Consider the following 17,312-nt stretch of genomic DNA (forward strand, 5'->3'; position numbering starts at 1 on the left):
CATTATAAAAGCAGACACAGTAGAAAAGTATGCAGTTCCCCTATTTTGAGCTGGTTGTTAAAGCTGCGTGATGAATGTAAGCCTTTCCCTTGCAGACTTGGGAGAGGAACTTTCTGTTTAGACCAAGTTCCTTTTACTGTCCAAGCAAACAATATAAATAATGCTTCTCTGCATATACCGTATTTTTCGCTCCATAAGATGCACCTTTCCATAAGACGCACCGATTTTTTAGGAGAAGAAAACAGGAAAATATAATCTGTTTTCTTCGCTCCATAAGATGCACAGACTTTCCACCCCCCTGTTTTGTGGGAAAAAAGTGCGTCTTATGGTGCGAAAAATACGGTAGATGCCAATTCTCTCACTGTCTTCTTTTGTGTTGTGCAAACACCATCAGCCCAAGATAGGCCCTCTTCATGGGTGGTATCTTTATAGTCTTTACTGCATCCCCTATTTGCCATATGTAAATATGCTCTGGTTTGTATTATTAGTAGTTTTTAAGGCCTACCTGCTGGTATACATGCATGTGAGGGGACAAACCAGTTCACCATTTAAAGTCAATTAGCAGAACTAACGTTTGTATCTATTGTGGGTTCCATGGATTTGTGAATCTTTGTATGGTACTGTAGAAGTGAAGGGGAGTGATAGAAGGAATCGTATAACTGTCATTGGTAGTATATTAGTACTGTTGGTATTATTATTCACCGTGTATAAATCTTGATAAGCAGCTGTTTAGGCATGTGTTGAATGGATTGTCCAGAGAGGCGTAACATAAAAATAAGTTTAAATGGGATGCTAAAGGAAACAAATACTAAGGTAAACCCATCTCTGTTCAGCTGAGCACTTTCGCGCACATACAAGACATACACAGGCGTTGTTTTGCTCACTGAAATTGTTCCTAAGAATTTTACAGAGCTGTTTTTTGAATGGTCCTACCTATCCTCAAATTCCCTGTTTGGTTTGTAAGAAGACTCCTTTTCTACAGATTATCTCACTTTAAAACATTTTTATGAGAAACTGTCTGTCTTCAAAAATGTAAATATAAGAGTTGTTATGAAACTAAAGGGATAAAAGTTAGTTTTTTTGTCTGAACGAAAGTGAACAAATTTCCCAAATGCTGTGATTTATATATCAGTTAAAATATTTGACTAAGATTTTTAGGTTGTGATCCTGCATCAGTAGAAATTTTTATGCTTTAAATGTATAATGGATTCTTTTAAGGAGAAAGGCAGGATAAACATATTTAAACTAAACTAAACTAAACTGAATTGAATTAAGTTAGTGTAGCAACCCAGTGTTGTCACATACCTCTTATATCGGACTCATACAGGCAGTTATTCAAGGCTTCTGAGGTGTGGTATACAGTATTTGCTTAGAAGCTGGACGGGAAAATGAGAGGAAATATGTAAATAGCCACCCCGAGTAGACATGGTCTAGAGGGCGGGGTATAAATTTAATAAATAAATAAATAAATAAATAAATAAATAAATAAATAAATAAATAAATAAATAAATAAATAAATAAATAAATGGAAAGCACCATCCCGTGGGTTGTAGTTGTTGAGAGAGAATTGTTTGACAGAATGAACCACTTTCAAATGCACATGGTTTTATTCCAGAAATCGTAGCAAATTATCTTTATATTCCTGAGCCACGGCTGTGTTTGTAAACTGTATTTACACTTTCATGCCTCTGTATTTGCATGGATGAAACATTAAATCATTCCTTCATTGGATATATGCCTGAAGTAAATAATGTGCTTGTCCTGCAGAACTGTAGAACATGCCCTATGCCGAGTTCATAATCTGGAAGCAGAGCCAGCATATACCAAACATGCAAGATGTGGTTGTCCTAATGTATATTTGAATGTATTTTATATTTAAAACAACAGAACAAATACATTGGTCTAAATGATCTGTACAATATTCCTGCATTTTTAAATTAGTATGTATTGATCAATGGGATCTTAATCATAATGTAACCATGATACATCGTATTTGAATAATGAAGAATTATTATCAGTTGAACTCACATTCTTGCTGAAATCCTGTTGCATACTGTTTCCCCTAAAATAAGACCTAACCTGAAAATAAGCCCTAGTATGATTTTTCAGGATGCTCGTAATATAAGCCCTACCCCAAAAATAAGCCCCAGTTAAGTAAAACCATGCCCTCCATCATTGTGCAGCAACCAGAAGAAAATGGCAGGACTGTATTTGAATAAATGTAGATTGTTGTACATGAAAAATAACAAATAAGACATCCCCTGAAAATAAGCCCTAATGCGTTTTCTGAAGCAAAAATTGATGGAAGACCCTGTCTTATTTTTGGGGAAACACAGTAGCTATGCCAGCATAACTAGAAGTCATGAAAGAGGTAGCAAAATGTGTGCCAAGATGGAAGTCATATCTAATGAGCAGTTCTGTAGCTACATTGCACATCTAGTTGCACAGTGAACTGCAAAATCAGTTGAAAAAAGAATTACATAATGAAAATTGCCTATGTGTAACTCCCTGTGAATTTTCACAGTCATAACTTTGCTCTATGCTAAGTGCAATGAGATTTCAGGGAATAGGTCTGCTTTTCCATTAGTTAAATGTAGTGATGTCTTTATAGTCAGTTTTAAAAAGCAGCTTGTAATGAGGGAGAGATTCAAGACCCATACAAGCTTTGCCAGTAAATTACTGAACACATTTCCAAAGTAAAGATGGTACAAAATCTTGAAATGACAGTGTTAAGAAGTTTAATTCATATAGGAAATTATTTGAGAGCTCAAATATATGAGAGCTCAAAATATTAATTTGCTATCATTAATGTTAGCTGGCAAAATATTTAATTCATTACATTAATCAGAATATTCACCCTTGTCGTTATTTATTACTTTTAAAAGATACCAGCATAGAAATTTCATAATTGCTTCTTTGTACTCAAATGTCAGTAAATATTAACGTGACAATCCTATACTGACTCGTGGGGAAGTAAATCATATTGAACTCAGTGATATTTACTGAGTAGACTTGAATCAAATAGCAGTATTAAGTGATAAACATTTCCCTGGACTACACTACTTAAATATTTTTCACACCTTAAAATATCCCTGTACTGTATACAGAAAGTTAGCATTAAAAGGCTTCAGACTTCTTGACATGCTATGTTCTAAGTACTGGGAAGTTACTCAATTTTATTTTACTGCTATGGAGTGGGGGCATTCCAATGCAAACTTTCTGACACTGCTACTTTTTAAAAAAGTAATTCCTTTTTATATTCAAAGATAAATTGTGTCAACCCCTCCTCTTCTTCTCTGCAGTCTTAACCATGGATGTCTGTTGCACATTTTAATTATTTGCTGATTGTTATATTTGCATTTTCTATTACCAAGTCACACTTGAATAAGAGAAATAGTGTGAGTCATGGTGACAAATTTCCACTCATTAATGAAGTGCTGGTTGCATTCCAAGGTGTGGACTCAATTGCCTGTTCAGGCACACCCCCACAAATGCAAAGAGTACTTTGCTAATTAGCAGCAATTTTCTGCCAAGGCTTACATGATGAAGTAATACACACCCAGAAATAGCCAAAATGATGGGAAGATACAGAAATAAAATAATAATAAAAACAAACTCAGAAGCAGAAATGCCTGGAACCTGGCTTCAGATTTTGATAGAGGTCTTGGAGAATGCCTTTGATTTCCTCAACATAGATATACACATTTGTGATACTGAGAGGCTGTCAAATGACATGAGGGGCTGGAAAAATGCCTTTGGGGACCATTTGTGGACTATGGGTCATATTTTGCCCACCTTTCCTTTACAGTTTTAGCTCTTAGGATCCCCAAAATGTTTGCCTTTCCTTTACAGTTTTAGCTCTTAGGATTCCCAAAATGTTTGCCTTTGTCATTCGTCAGCTCATCTGAAAATCAAAACTGGTTAGCATCATGCTGAACGACTGAGCAGGTATGCCCCTCATTATGTTAGAATAGTAACATGCAGCCATTTATTTTGGTTGTGCAAAAGCAAAAACAGCAGATCTCAAGTAATTAAGTATTATTTTACCTTAGGGTTCTTTTCAAGTTCTGGATGGTAAAGCAGAGCAGCCTGCTTTAGAGAACTCTCAGTGGGACCAGGAAAGATGCATCAGACCACTGCAGCAAGCCAGTCGCAGATAAAAGTTCCCAGCCATTGCAGTCCACGACTTTCTGGCCTGATTATCCCTTAAAACTAGTTTTACAGAATTCTGTAGCCCTGTTATAATGCAATGAGAACAGGCTTTTAAAAACAGGAATATGTTAGCCCTGCTTCTTCTGTCAAATGCCCTCCTTGGCTGAAGAGTGGCATTCTGAAGAGCAGATTCTGATCTATCCACAAAGACTCTCAACATCATCCAGACTGCTATGTTTCTTGAAATATCCAGAATATTATATTGTTGTCAACAACAACTGCTGAATCTTTTGCCAATATGAGTTCTTACATAATTTCTGTATTTTAAAATATTCATTATGGCCTTACTGTGTTTGTTAAAATCGAAATTATAAAACTACCACGTGGTTTTTCTTAAAATAATTATTTTTCTTTATTCATAATTTGCTTGTAGCTTATTTTGGCAATAATAACTTTAATTGCATAGTTTATATTTATCCATTATATTGAAATTAGCAGATATGTTTTCACAAGCTTGTATCAGTAAAGTTACTTCTGTTTAAAAACATGCACTGAGCAACCTATCCTCTTTACATGGCGTGATCCAGATTTCAAATACTTTTGCTTGCCATTTTTGTGTGTGACATGTATCTGCTTCATTTCCTAATCTTGTTACTTCTGTTTTTGGGAGAAGTGTGAATAGTGAATGGTCTTCAGATGAAGCAGCTTTCAGGAGTATCAGAGAGTTACATACTGATAACATTTAAGTGAAAATAATTTGCTTTGGGAAACCTGCTGCTCTGCTCTTGGCCTTCTGGGAAATGCTGGTGTTTTGTGTGGTTTTTTTGTATCTGGGGAGGGATTAGTGCTTTGAACTGATTTGACAATGTATATAATGCTCTTTCAACAGACTTTGAAGACAGAAAGAAAAACATAAGACCCCTGAATATTAATTCTCTTTATGAGATTTTGGTTTATGCAAGTGAATATTGATGTAGTTCTGAATGAGTAAATAGACTTTTCAATGTTTATCCCTAATAACATTTTCAATTTATAACTTATAATTTTCTCTATGAACTATATTTTATGCCATATTTCATGGTTATATTTCAGCTTATCTTTGACTACTATGTTGCTGAGTTGTCACTGTGAAATCTATTTTTTTTTCTTGTGTGAATTTTTGCTGCCTTCTGAACTCATTGTCTTTACAGTATTTCCTTACCTTAGGTCTTGAAGAAGGTACATCTACTAGTTTCAATAAATGTTTCTTAATGTCCATATTTATTCTTAATTCAACTTTACCTTTGCCAATTTAAATATATATATTTTATAAGCATGTAGAAACTTGGTACCTAATGGACAACTCACTCTTCTTGCACTACTGAGCTGGTTTGCCACTATACTGAAAATAATACCAGGGCCAAAATAATTGAAATTCTATGCTCTACGAGGGCAAAATCATGATGATAGAAGGAAGGGGAGGTATGAAGGAGAGAAAGAGATAGCATGAATGCAGAGGGGCAGAAAAATTTATGTGAATCTGACTGAAGATGTGCAAAAGTTTGTTATGGAGCTGTTCTGTGGCAGTGGAATCCCCAAGATGGATAGTGTCCATTACCAAGGCTTTTTCCAGCTTAGACTACAAATGCTATGTGAATTCACTCACAGAGGCTCATCAAGATATTTTCGGCAAACAATTTGATGATAAAATCATCTGCATCTGCTTTGACTTAGATGCCATTTGTTTTACCATTTAGTCTGTCAGTGTGCTTGAACCACCGTCTAGTCATATTATATTAGGCTGAAAAAGTTTTCTCTTTTCTGGCAGCTGAAGAATAGGGCTAAGGTACTTTGGGACACGTTTGCTTGGTCATTACTTCTGTTGGCTTTTTTAAAATGTAGAACTGAAGGAAATTGACTGGGTGGTCCAGGAGGTGATAAATGCATCTTAATAGAATGCCATTGTTTAAGCTGCCTTCAAATATTATGGTTGTGAAATCATTCCTGTGTATCGGTATTTCTACTTCTTCCTGGAATATTATTGGGTAAATGTGCATCATTTAGCCGTTGGGTAATAAAAGTAATGAAAGATCTCATGACTCAGTGTGCCACAGATAGTGGGCAAAATGCTGTTGGCATAAATTTACACTGGCGTAACCCAGATTGGGAGCCTCAGGACAGAGACTTAGAAGTCTGCAACTGTAAAAAATTGTTGCTGGATTGGGATCAGGACTGCCTTTGTTAATGTTCAGTGTCTTGGTACTGCTGCAGTGCCCCATACTTTACTGGCCACATTATCTACTTTGAAGGAGAATCGCACAGAAAGATCTATATGGTGTGTAGGATGACTAAAGTATTAACAGGAGATAGCAGACCCAGTTGTGTGTTGACTCAGTTTCTAATAGAACAGATGACAACTACTTTGTTTTCTTGCAACCTGCATGGCCTAGCCTGATACTATAGATCTGAGGTTTAATCACTGAATCTTATAATGAAAAAAATATATTAAAATCACCATATATATATAAGTCATACAGGACAAAGATATATCCAGTGGCAGCCAGTGGTCTAAGCAGGGGAAGAGTGGGCTTCCATTAAAAAAGGGAACACATCCACTTCTGTTTCTAACTACCTCACTCATTGATATTCCTAGCTAAATATATATCCTTGCGGTCTTTAAATATTGCTGACAATAAGACATGGTTGGTTACAGATTTCATTAGAATCCTTTTCAGTCCCAAACAAAGAAACAGAGTCATGATGAAGGGCAGTCCTAGGGTGCTGACAGTTGGCCTGAATCAGGATGTTTTAATTTATACTATTCATTTTGCATGTGTGATGTTATGCCATGGGCTGAGATGGAGAACCATTCGTAAATAAGCTAAATATTTCTTCTAGGTCCTCAAAGGTGAGGACCCATGAGTTCTGGGTTCTGTGTCAGTGTCATCATGCCCCTGCCCCACTTCCTTTTTGCCCCTGGCTTCCTTAGCATCTTCAGTGTAATTGTGCCTATTATGATGTGGTCTATATATGGTCCACCCTGCTAAGATTAGAGTTCAAGAACAGCATAACTCTGCTGATGACCATTAGCTTTTAATGTATGAAGTTGTACAGTATGTTTAATTACACAAAAACTGAGCTTTTTGCATATTTGAATTGACTGTTTCAAGGCGTTTCTGTAGAGCCTTATTATTCAACACTTTTATTTTTGTTTCTCTGGCACAAGTTGAAATACTGTATCGTCATAAAGAACTGTAGTTTCATAATAGTATTTTTCCCCTAATAGTTTAATATCCAGTGGTAAGGATCAAGTAGAAAATTAATTCATTAACCTAACCACTCAAAATATTTGTTCACTTACTTTGACTGTTGTATTTACATCCTTAGGTATGTAGACATACGTATAATGCAAATCATTATAAGTCATTATAAGTTTCCATAGGCAGCTTTACTGCAAATGGGACAGCTCCGAGTTTTTCTTGTGAAGTTACCTAAGACAAGAAAAAAGCTGATTTGTATATTTCCAGTAATATTGAACTCTAAACAAAATAGAGTGCTTGCTATCAATTTAAGGCAACACCAACAGGAGGAGAAGAATAGGGAACAGGTCTGATCTGCTGTTTAGATTAAACATCAAGTAAAGCAAGCCTGTGAGGAGGAAGGAATGTCATGCAGTCTGTGCAGGTGCTACTATACACACCTAATCCGTAGCTATACAAAAACTGAGCTGTAGGATAACATGCTACTTGCCTAGCAACAATCTATTACTATGGATCTGTTATGCAATTTTATTCTAGTAATGGGATTTATTGAAAGAGATTTGTATATAGGTATATTCCTTTTTGTTCTGTTAATTAATGTGTACTGTTTAAGCAACGTATTATTCACCAAATATGTAGCAGTACTTCTAGTTCATCTTAGGGTGAAACTACATTGCAATATACTCCTCCAATTAGTTTGGATTTTTTGTTGTTGTTTAGTCGTTAAGTCGTGTCTGACTCTTCGTGACCCCATGGACCAGAGCAGGCCAGGCCCTCCTGTCTTCCACTGAGTTTGGATTTAGCACGATGCAAATACAGTGCTGTCTCAACTTACAAAATTAATCCATATTGGAACAGTGGCCGTAACTCAAAATTTTCATTAAGTCGAAGTACCATTTCCCATTGAAATGCATGGGAATGGTATTAATTCGTTCCAGCATTACACACACACACACACACACACACACACACACACACACACACACACACACACACACACACACACACACACACACACACACACACACACAGCAATATGGGACTGCAAAAAACAACACAGTACAGAAACATAACCCCCCTCAGCTGAAACCCACCATGCAAAACCCACCCAGAAGTTTCTAAAAAGCAAAAAGCAGTATCTTACCAGGCAGGCTGAAGTCTCCTCCGATGGCACTCACTCCCGGCAGGGAGCCTCCTATTGCGCTGCCACCGCCACATGCACCGTCCACAGAGGAGCCCCTCTGACCCACGTGCCTCAGCCCAGCCCAGAGCCTTTGGCTGCCCATCATGAGAAGACCTGCAGTTTCTGCAGGCCTTACCCATGAGTAGACCTGTGCCGTCTTCAGGCCTTACTCATGAGTAGACCTGCACCAGGGATGGGCAGGGAGCATATCGGATTCCTACGCCCGGCGATGATCCAGAGCTGCCCCCGCCTCTCCTTCCTCCTCCTGTCCTGCAGGAGTAAAAAAGTTCCCTGACCCCCTGCTCTAACTGTTGGGGCGAAACAGCTACAAAGAAGCAGCCTCTTCGCCACCAACGGTTTGAATTCCCCACCCTTTCCCCCTGCCTTTTTCTGTTCTTAGGTTGAAGCTCCGGCTGCAAGTCGAAGCAAAATTTTGTGGCTGGAGCTTTTCATAACTCGAAATTTTTGTATGTAGGGGCATTCGTAAGTCGAGGCACCACTGTAGATTCAACATTGTGAGCCCAGGGGAAACTTGCTCTTTTCTTTTAGGAATCATTTCTTTGAACACTGTCAGGAGATTGTTTATTTTAAATTACTCTACATTGTGCTATTTTTGACCCCTTTTTGGTTGTATGAATGGCCTTATTTTATTCTGTCTGCAGGAGCATTCCCTGTGCTGATTTGTCTTGCTGATGTGTTTGAGGTGGTATGAGATGCTGTCCCAGTGGGAAATAATGCCTGCTGTCCAAAATGTTTCCCCTTTTATTTTATTTTATTTAGTTAGTTATGTACTGCCCATCTGGCAGCCAAGGCCATTCTGGGCAGTTTACAACAAATAACAAAAAACAACAGAGTAAAAAAATAGCAAATAGTGACATTAATACATAAAGGTGAAAATTAAAAAATCATAAAGTGAAGTATAATACAATTAATACAGTTAAAAGTATATAATAAAATAAAAGCATGGAGCATGGCATTTAGTTTTTTTTTAATTAACTGTTCAACTTTAGCGGTATGTTGCACAGGTGCTGGAGTCTTTCTGTCTGCAGAACTGATGCAGTGCTATGCCACTTAGAATAAAGAAGAGAAAACAATTAACTCCAGACAAGGCCAGAATGCAGCCAGAGTCAGAACAGGCCCATGGGCAGATCAAATTGCAAATCAAATATTGCCAACACCTGCCCGGCACATAAGTCAATGTACAAAATTAAGATGTTATTTAAAAATATAGCAAAACCGAGGAATGCAACAGTAAAAATAAATGAAAAGAAATTAAGTTCAGTTAAGTTAAATCAAATGAGAGTGGCATAAAAAAATAAAACTGGGAATCAACTTAAAATACCATACAACATTAATACCTGATGGAATAAAATAAGTGTTTACTGTTTTCTTTAAAAGAAATAGAGAATCCAGTCTTTCTCCCTCATGATGGGAGTCCCAATCACGATGATGCAAAAGGTCCTATTTTTAGTCTGTATGGACCTTGTCTCTTTTGAATAGACACTTTTCCAGCAGGCTGAGGCAAAGAGGTGGTCCCGAAACCAGCAAAATCAGGGAGTTGGACAGGAGACAGGTTGTATATGTCTTCAGTGTGGAAGGGATTGTCACTCTTCAGCCACACTAGATGCTGTTCCAAGTCCTCTGTTCAGAGCACGTTACCATAGTTCTCTCAAGACTGAAGTTTGCCTAATCTAATCTCTAAGTGTTACGACATGGTTATAAATTTTGTGCAGTTTCATACAGGGACAGCCCTTCAGATGTAGGAACTCAAACTATTTAGGTCAAGCCAGCACCATGAGTTGCATGTGGAAGTAAACTAAAAATCAAACCATATAGATGGACATGGTCTTTCTGATATCTTAGACCTGAGCCTTTTAAGTTAAAGCTAGAGTCTTGGGTTGATCATAAACAAAAACTGGAATCTGGTGAATTTGATAATGTGGTCTAGCAACCATACTCATAACAGGAAACTAGCTGCAGTATTTTGCGTAGGTGGTTTCTGAACACATCTCATGTAAAGTGCAATAGAAATGAGAGATTTTTATGCTACTGCTTTAATAGTCTATTTAATAAAACGGTTGCTGTTGCAGTTTTTAAATTTTGCATAATTTACAGGAATGTACAAAAATCTACCCAATGCAAATAAAAAACAAAAACAAAAAACCCACCACAACCCAATATTCTCCTTTTTTTTTCCTTGTTTACTGAACAAAGATGTCAAGGATTGGTGTTTTGCAAAGTAATGAAGGAGAGGGTAAACAATGCAACCCTAAAAATGTTGATTGTCCTTTAAACATTAGGTTTGAACAGCAGCATATTAAAGTATCTCTTTCCTAGCAAGCTGACACTTGAGTGTGGACATGTAAACACTGATAAGGAAAACCAAAACATAGAACATTAGACTCCTAAAGCACTATGGTGCAGGTATAGGATATTAGTATCCTTTGAGGGTCTTTCATAAGCACTCTGCTTAGTTTTTAAAGTTGTACCTGAAATTGATATGGAAACATCCTACTCTCATTGCAGCCTGCTATGTAAGCAGATGTTCAAGGGAGAAAGTCAAAATAAAAAGAATGAGTGGCTTCTTTGGAGTTTGTAGGAGAAGCAAAAGCAATAAAGAGTCCTTTAGAAAAATTAGGTAAGGTGTTTCCTACTGAAGGAATTGTTCAGGTAGCGAGTTGTTCATATATTGGAAGCATGCCAGCTGAGAGTGGAAAAAGAAAAAATATATAGGGAAGCAAAACATAGCCACACAGATAGCAAATGCCAAGCACTGGACACCAGAGATCAAAGATTTCTGGCATCCCAGAAACCATCAGGCAACAGCAGCATCAGCACAAAAAACATGGATTTTCCTGCATACATTCAAACCAGCTAATGGCTGGATGAGCAATTTGAGAATTTAACCATTTTCTCTGTGTGTCTGTGCAGTATGCTTAAAGCCTAAGTAAGATACTTCACTTTGAGATTCACTTTGTCATACATTTTTACTTATAAGAACTTTAGATATTTTAAGATATGTATTCTTTGTTTTTTTGATTGTGCCTTTTAAGGCTATATGCTCCAGCATTTTTAAAATATATGTTCCTGCCTGGCTTAGCGAAAAGTCAAGGTCGAACGTATGATGCTCAAACACAGGCTTCTGATTTTTCCTAGAGGTTTGTAAAGGTCTATAGGACTGTGAGGGTAGGTTTTCAAGCATCAGAATTTCTGACCAGACTTAGACAAAATGAGCCAAGATTTATATCTCATTCTGACCCAACATACTGTATATGGAATTACAAATGATATTATAGAAAAAAACATTAGAAAATTCTGGGATTATGGCTTCTAATTAAATAAATTGCATTTCATATATATAAAAGATTATTTATAAACTCTTGCCTTTTGCAAGAAAAGGCAGAGAAGGAATGAGATGTTTATACTGCTTTGGAAGATAATGCCTTGATGACATTTGAATATTCATATAATGCAGGGGATCTATTTAATAGTGATATCTGTTAAGTTTATTGACAACTGTAATACTGCCTTTTAACAACAGATTCATGGACAAGTTATTTATTAAATACTTCAGACAGATTAGATGTATGTAACAACAAAAATGACCAATTGATTACAGTTAGCATGAGGCCATTGATGGGAATAACTTGAAGACTATTGATTTGTATACCTTCAACATGTATTAGAATTCCACCAGTCACCAAGTTATGCTCACATCTATCAAGAGAGATAGATATTCTCTTTCTTCCTCAATATGGTACTGCTTTTATACCATCCAAATCCTGGAATCTTCATAGATTTGCTTCAGTTCTGTGCATCATTAGAATCCCTCAGATCCTCAGCGTCTCAAAAGACAAAACAGAACAATTTAAAATCTTTCACCTTTTACAACAACAACACTCTATTCATCAATTCTTTTGTGCAATATAAAATTACAGTTAGGCTGTTATAAGGAAATGAGCATGTCATGTTTCAATGTGCACTTGACTAATCAAGAACCCTTATTCATGAGGATAAAACAAAGGCAATGTTTGAATTGGGTTAAAATGATTATTACAGTGAAAGAATCACACGATGTGTCATTTTTTAAACTCATGTTCTAGCTCTGAAGTGATGCATCAGCATCCATAACTGCAGGATAACCATAAACTGCATTTTCATGTTAATGAAAAGGACTTCTGTATGTGAAAAATTTTAGTGGTGGTTATCTATTTACTAATTTTGTGCTTTTCACTCAAATTTATTAGGAGTCAATGGAACTTGGATCTTTTTGATGTACAGTAAATGCTTTCTCTCCTTCCACTTACTAGAATTGAACCTGTAATAAGTTTTCTTTCAGCAGGTACTCTAAGCATTTCTCTCCTTAGGTCACATTTCAAGAACAGAGAGGGCCTTACTTTTTCCTTCAGATTCTGTATCTATTTCATTTTTAAATGTTCATGTTGATGTATATCCGTTCCATTTTTGTATGTGTGTTTCCATTACATTACATCCCATTATACCTTCAAAAATATCTTGCAAAATGATCCTGTCTTCGTATTTTAATATATCTGAGCAGCCTGGTTAGTAGTTACTGTACATTGTGAAGACATCTTGACTAATATTCTTTAGAATGAGACCTTATTACTCCTTACCAAAAAAAGAAAAAGAAAAAAAATCAACAATGGCCTTTTTTAAAAGAACATTTTTACAGAGCAGCCTTCTGCAAACTGGTACCTCCCAATGTGTTGCATTGCAATTGTACAGCTGAGTAATAGGGGAAAACTAGTCTAATGTATCTGGATAGTACCAAGTTAGAGAAGTCTTGTACAGAGGATTCTATGTCTATACTATCTATCCATGTGGCCCTGGTCCCTGGTTTTTATATTGAAAGCTCCAATGTGATATCTGTACCCTACTGCACCACATAGGAGCCAAAACATACATGTAATGGTCCTATGGTGGAGCTTTGTCTAAATATATTTATTTGTATAACATTGGCCAGGAAAATCCTCTGAAAATACTGTGTGTGTGTGTGTGTGTGTTTTATGGCAAATATAATCAGTATGTACTTTTCATGTTCCTGCTAGAATAGCAAACATGTTATTTGCCCGGCAAGTTAGAATTACTATATGTTATAACAGTTTAGAATAACTAGTATTCCCCGCTCCCCTGCCAAGTAAGCGCTGCTGTTGAGGTGTGAGATTTTGAGTGTACAGAGTGTTAAAATAAAGGGACCGATTGTTATCTAATTATCTGATCCTCCTGGCTGGCTCTCCAGAAATGTCATTTTACTGGCATGGGTAAGGCTTTCAAAACTTAAGTCAAAAAGTCAAAAGTTGATTGCAACAAGCTTATTTAAAGGTACTTCTAGAAAAAAAGCACACTCATGTACTGCAGTGAGTCCTGGACACTTTGTGCACAGCAGGAGAGGAAGCTGAACACGTTCCATATACGTTGTCTCCAACACATTTTTGGTATCATTTGGCAGGACAAAGTTCCAAATAGAGTAGTCCCAGAACGAGCTGGAATTTTTAGCATGTATACATTACTGAAACAGCGACATCTACGTTGGCTTGGGCATGTGGTGAGAATGGCTGATGGTTGGATTCCAAAAGATCTCCTGTATGGAGAATTAGTGCAGGGAAATTACCCCAGAGGGAAACCACAGCTGCGATACAAGGATATCTGCAAGCAGGATCTGAAGGCCTTAGGAATGGACCTCAACAGATTAGAAATCTTGATGTCTGAGTGTTCAGCCTGGAGGCAGGCGGTGCATCATGGCCTCTCCCAATTTGAAGAGACACTTATACAGCAGGCTGAGGCAGAGAGGCAGTCCTGAAACCAGCAAAACCAGGGAGCTGGACAGGGGACAGATTGGATTTGTCTTCAGTGTGGAAGGGATTGTCACTCTCGAATTGGCCTTCTCAGCCACACTAGATGCTGTTCCAAGACCTCCATATAGAGCACGTTACCATAGTCTTTCGAGACTGAAGGATGCCTACTACTAGAAAAAAAACTTGCTGAAAAAAAAGGACATCTCCATTTGTTTTGACATAAAATGTCCTGAAAGTTTTGGGCATTTACCTAGCTAGCTAAAATGTAGTGTTTATTACGTTTTAGTTAGGTAGATGTTATTAAATACGTGTGATTTGAGAATACTAATTCATTAAAAAAATTAAGAGTCTAAATGGAAGGATGATCAGGGGACTGGAAACCAAGCCCTATGATGGAAGATAACTGGGCATGGTTGTTGTGGGTTTTTCGGGCTTTTTGGCCGTGTTCTGAAGGTTGTTCTGTCCTCTGAAGATGCCGGCCACAGAGACTGGTGAAACGTTAGGAAGAACAACCTTCAGAACATGGCCAAAGAGCCCGAAAAACCCACAACTACCATTAGATCCCGGCCGTGAAAGCCTCCGAGAACTCGGCATGTTTTAGCCTTGAGAAAAGAAGACATGGGGGGGGAGATGATAGCACTTTTCAAATACTTGAAAGGTAGTCAGTCATACAGAGGAGGGGCAGGATCTGTTCTCGATCATTGCAGGGTACAGGGCACATAATAATGAGCTCAAGCTACAGGAAGCCATATTTTGGCTGAATATCAGGAAAACATCTTAACTGTTAGAGCAGTATGACAGTGGAACCAGTGACCTTGGGAGGTGATGAGCATTCCAGGCATTGAAGAGAAAATTGGACAATTGTCTGTCAGATCTGCTTTGATTTGGATTCCTGCATTGAGCAGGAGGTTGGAGTTGATGGCTGCTTAGGCTCCTCCCAACTCAATTATACTATGATTCTGTGAAACTGATTAATACATCAAACTAGGAAGTTTACATTAAGGTTGTTTAAGTTTTCATTGTTCAGTGCACTGTTAAATTACCTAAGGCCTGGGGTGTTGAACCTTTACTTTCTGTATTTACCTAATTTTGGTTAAGCAGTGTTATATAACTGATAGTTATAGTGAAGAAGTCAAGATTATCATTTCCCCTCCCCATGCTCTTTTTAACATAAGCAGTCATTTACATTATTGAGTTTTGTGTAGAGTTGAATGATCCTACCATTTCCAACTTTTAACCAGTCTTAGATGTGAAACAGAATTTGGTCAGGATAAATTAACAGTTCTTAGAAACAAATTAATTTTGTTTCTTAGATAAATGGTTTACATAACAACTTCTGGTCCCTAGTCATAGATTACTACTGTCCATTTATGTCATGAAGAGATAAAATATGAAGCAAAATACTGCTTTTTCAGAGCATTTACTTTTAATTTTTCCTATCATAGAAATATTCAGAGATAACGAGGTAACATTTAAATCTTTTTATTTTGTTTTAACCAGCCTCTTGCACCTAGAAGTCCTACAAGCAGTGTGGCAACACCATCCAGTACTATCAGCACACCTACAAAAAGAGACAGTTCAGCACTTCAGGACCTCTACATACCTCCTCCTCCAGCAGAGCCTTATATTCCCAGGTAAAATGTTGGAATTGACCTTACTGTTAATTTGCTGTCGGTGTCAATTCCCATGTGTTCCATTCCTAGGAGGAAGAAAAATGTTGTGAACCTGTATTACCAAATTGTGGTGATGTAAAAGAAAAAATATCTCTGTAATTTGTTGATCATCCAAAATTCGCAAACCACATGGAACTCGGCCTTAAATACAGGAGATTCTTCAAATATGTATGAGTCATATTAACAATACATAGAAAGAAAATGACTTGGAGTCACACACAACATCAGTCTCATGTGCTTTTGCCTTTTCTGATTTTGCAAATGTATGAAGAAAAAAGAGTTTCAGAACAGTATGGTTCTGGGGCCTGTTCCCAGTCTGGAATGAGCGTCAGATAAACCATGAACTTCCCAGTCTCTGAAAGAAGATTCACAAATATTCTCCTACATATAGCCATAGAACTGTGAGTGACATGAATTTTCTGTAAGAGGAAGAGGTGCAGTTTAATATCAGCTATCAAGTAAGGGGGTAAAGATAATTGTTGCACTATCCTCCATGTGAAAGTTTATCTTGGTCTGTGTGGATGCTGAAGTGGCAGAAGCAGATGGGGAAGAAACAAAAAGCTAGTAATGTGAAAAATCTCACCTCATTTCTCAGATTCCAGGATGCTGCAAGGGAAATTCTGCTAGACTTCAAAGATTTATAGTCATCATTATAAAAAGTTTGGAGGTATATAGCCCACAGTTGAAGTGACATCCTTAGGATTTGTTGATAACCAGCAATATGGAGAGTTGCTTAAAGGAGAAAGTGTTGACTTGGAAAGCAGAAATAAAAACAGATCGGTGACTCAGAGTGAAAGCAGTGAAATGGAAAAAGAAGTTTGATTACTGTGGAGATTAATAATATAATGGAGAAGAATGCAATGGAGCTGAAATCAGAACTTTAAAAAAAGCTTTGAAGAAATAAAACAGAAATGCATGAGACTATAAAGTGAAGATATATAAAACAATATTTTTAGATCTATAGTAATCTTGAGATACATCATATGTTATTGTAAAAAAGGAGGACCAACATTTCAGGAGGGAAATTCAATGTGAACTTTGGGAGAATAAGATTCAAATGAGGAAATAAAGAGGAAAAATTAAGAATGAAATAGATATTAATATTCAAAGCTCTATTAAGTATTTTGGTATAAATATTCAAGTTAAATCAGAAAGATTGAAAGAGGATAATTCTAAAGTATTAAAATGAGATATATAAAAAAGAAATTTTAATGATTGAAGGAAAATTGAACTTCCATGTTTTGGCAGA

At 36.9% G+C, this 17,312-nt stretch overlaps 1 protein-coding gene across 5 annotated transcripts in view; it reads left to right on the forward strand.

Annotated features, from left to right (window-relative positions):
* CNKSR2 (connector enhancer of kinase suppressor of Ras 2) overlaps window positions 1-17,312 on the forward strand; it is a 234,762-nt gene that overhangs the window by 126,253 nt on the left and 91,197 nt on the right. For all 5 annotated transcript variants that reach the window (XM_020789172.3, XM_020789171.3, XM_072994295.2 and 2 more), the window contains one exon: window positions 15,891-16,024. In XM_020789172.3, the coding sequence (XP_020644831.2) occupies window positions 15,891-16,024 (134 nt within the window). The remainder of the gene's footprint in view (window positions 1-15,890; window positions 16,025-17,312) is intronic.

The sequence above is a fragment of the Pogona vitticeps genome, chromosome 3 (assembly GCF_051106095.1).
Source record: "Pogona vitticeps strain Pit_001003342236 chromosome 3, PviZW2.1, whole genome shotgun sequence".
Taxonomy (NCBI): domain Eukaryota; kingdom Metazoa; phylum Chordata; class Lepidosauria; order Squamata; family Agamidae; genus Pogona; species Pogona vitticeps.